This window comes from Mangifera indica, unplaced genomic scaffold (assembly GCF_011075055.1).
Source record: "Mangifera indica cultivar Alphonso unplaced genomic scaffold, CATAS_Mindica_2.1 Un_0045, whole genome shotgun sequence".
NCBI classification, from domain to species: domain Eukaryota; kingdom Viridiplantae; phylum Streptophyta; class Magnoliopsida; order Sapindales; family Anacardiaceae; genus Mangifera; species Mangifera indica.
Window position 1 is genome coordinate 157,167 of NW_025401137.1, and position 2,613 is coordinate 159,779.

The following is a 2,613-nucleotide window of genomic DNA, read 5'->3' on the forward strand; positions in this document are numbered from 1 at the left end:
AAATAGCAATTTTGAAACTTTGTATTTTCACTTGCCAAAAAAAAATTGAAACGTTTTTTTGTATTTTCCGTTTCGCTTCTTCCATTAAATTATATTTTAACAATAAAGTTTTCCATTTAGGACTCTTAATTTGCTTCTATATATTCATTAGCTAACTCTTCAACTCATTGAAAAACAATTTAACTTTATATTAATTTGAGTCAATTTTCACTCAAATTTTTTATATAAATTAGCCTAATTTTTACTTGAATTTTATTTATTTAATCTAAATTTTAAATTAAACTTAAAAAACTCAAATCAAAATTTATTTTAATGAACAATAATTACCAATCAATAAAACTATGTATTTAAAATGATTAGATATCAATAATAATATTATATTATTATTTGATTGAATAATTTAATTTTAATGATAAAATAAAACATTATTATATGATTACACGTTGTCATTAATATTCAATTTAAAATTATTTAAATATTCAAAAAAAATTTTATAACGGGTAAACTTTACTTGAGTGAAATGTTTATTTGAAAATATTAATATTATATTGGCAGTTTAGAATTTGAATAGAATGCAAACTAACTTAAGATTAAATTAGCAGTAAATTAATTGGTTTTTAAATTTAGCCTAAAAGACTTATTCTCACTTAAGGTATAATAAAATCCTAAATTTTTATCTATGAATTAAAAACTATTAAAATTTTTCGTTAGAGTTAAGGGTAAAATTGTTATCTAATAATAATATTTAAAAAATAAAAGTTTATACCAATTTACTTTTTTAATTTAAAAAACTAACAATTTTTCTCTAAAATTAAATTTTAAAAACTGACATTTTTTTCTTTACTTAAGGTTTCAAATTTCACCGGCGAATTTCTAGCGAATAACGATCGATCTCTTTCCCTCTCGATGACTTCTTTCTCTTTGAAACTTTTCCTTTGACTGACGATGTTTGGATTCAATGAAATCCAGACAAAACCGACTTTATTTGGACAATAAAGGTTCAGATAAAAAGTTTTGACTCTTCGTATAGCTTTAATCAAATTTAGACATTATTGATTAGAGAAAAAACGTCAAAGAGAGATATGTCATTAGGTAAAAGAGAGATCGATTATCGTTGATTGAAAATTTACAGATAAAATTTTCAACCTTTTGTAAGAAACAAAAATCATTTTTTAAAATTTGATTTTAAGGAAAAATTGTTAGTTTTTTTAATAAAAAATAAAAATATATAATTTTTGGTTATTTTAAATATTATTATTAAAGAATAGTTTTATTTTTAATTTTAATTAAAAATTTTAACTTATAAATAAATATTTAAATTTTAAAAAAATTGGAAAGACGAGACTTTATTACTTCATTACACCCAAAATGGGAACAAGTATTTTGGGCTTAAATTTATTTATTTTTCTCTCACTGACTGTACCTGCCAAGTACTCCTCCCTGTACCCCTCTCTCAGCATTAACTTTCTGCGTCTCCCCTCCCCCTTATAAATATGCTTCTCCACTCACTTTTCTCTCGCAAGCTCCTCTAACCGATTCTCCTTTGCCTTCTGGTGATTTTCTCGCCAACCAAACACCTCAAAACTCTCTTTCCTAACTTTTCTCAGCAATTTCTTCCAAAATGAAGCAGCTCATCCGCCGTCTTTCTCGCGTCGCCGACTCCTCTGATCAGTATATCCTCCTCCGCTCCGACTCCCGCCGCCCTCGCCGACTGTTCACCGCTGATGCTATCACCAAATCCTCGGCACGCCGCTCCGCTAACTCCAAGCCCGTTCCCGAAGGTCACGTGCCAGTCTACGTCGGCGATGAGATGGAGCGTTTCGTCGTGAGTACTGAGCTCTTCAACCACCCGGTCTTCATCGGTCTCCTCAACAAGTCTGCTCAGGAGTACGGTTACGAACAAAAAGGAGTTCTTCGTATTCCGTGTCACGTGTTCGTCTTTGAACGAGTCATAGAAGCTCTTCGTCTTGGTCTGGAGTCACGTGACCTCCAGGATCTAATTGGCGCCTCCTCCTCCGATGAGGTTTTCTAGATCTCTATTTTTTTTAATTTTCTATATTTTTGCTTAGGGAGATCATCTTGATAAGAATATAATCTATAAATATAGTGACAAAACGAGATCGTTTTGAAGGATTTTTCTTGTAAATATATCCTTCTTTCGGTCTTTTTGAGGAGATTTGTAGGGATTGAAATGTTGATGCAAGGGAACTGAAACTCAGCAGCAATTAACGTAGAAATTAAAATGCAAGTCAGGACTTGCGCATTTTGCCTTTGTTTTTTCTTAGTAATGACTTGCATTTTTGTGTGCTATTACTACCTCGAGATGCCGTTTGGCTGCTGAGAAAATTGTGTTAGCTGGTGGAAAAGGAATATAATAATTAATCAAGTAATATTCATTTGTTATTCGGATATTTTTCACATTATTATTTTTAATATTTTATTTAACTCAAGTTTAATTTTTAAATCTATATTAAAAGTAGTTAAATGAAAAAAAATCCTAATTTAAGTTTAATATTTTGGACGGAATGATGATCAAAATAAAGGGTTAAAGAAAGAATTGAAGAAGGATCAGCGGTGTTCAAGTTTAACCCTAGATCAATGTCTGTCTTTTCT

The 2,613-nt window shown here is 29.7% G+C and overlaps 1 protein-coding gene across 1 annotated transcript; it reads left to right on the forward strand.

Moving 5' to 3' along the window:
- The first annotated feature begins 1,460 nt into the window (after positions 1-1,460).
- On the forward strand, positions 1,461-2,401 carry LOC123206692 (auxin-responsive protein SAUR71-like). The gene has a single exon (XM_044623892.1). It carries the CDS (start codon positions 1,622-1,624, stop codon positions 2,030-2,032), a length of 411 nt encoding a protein of 136 aa, XP_044479827.1. The 5' UTR covers positions 1,461-1,621; the 3' UTR covers positions 2,033-2,401.
- The last annotated feature ends 212 nt before the right edge of the window (positions 2,402-2,613 follow it).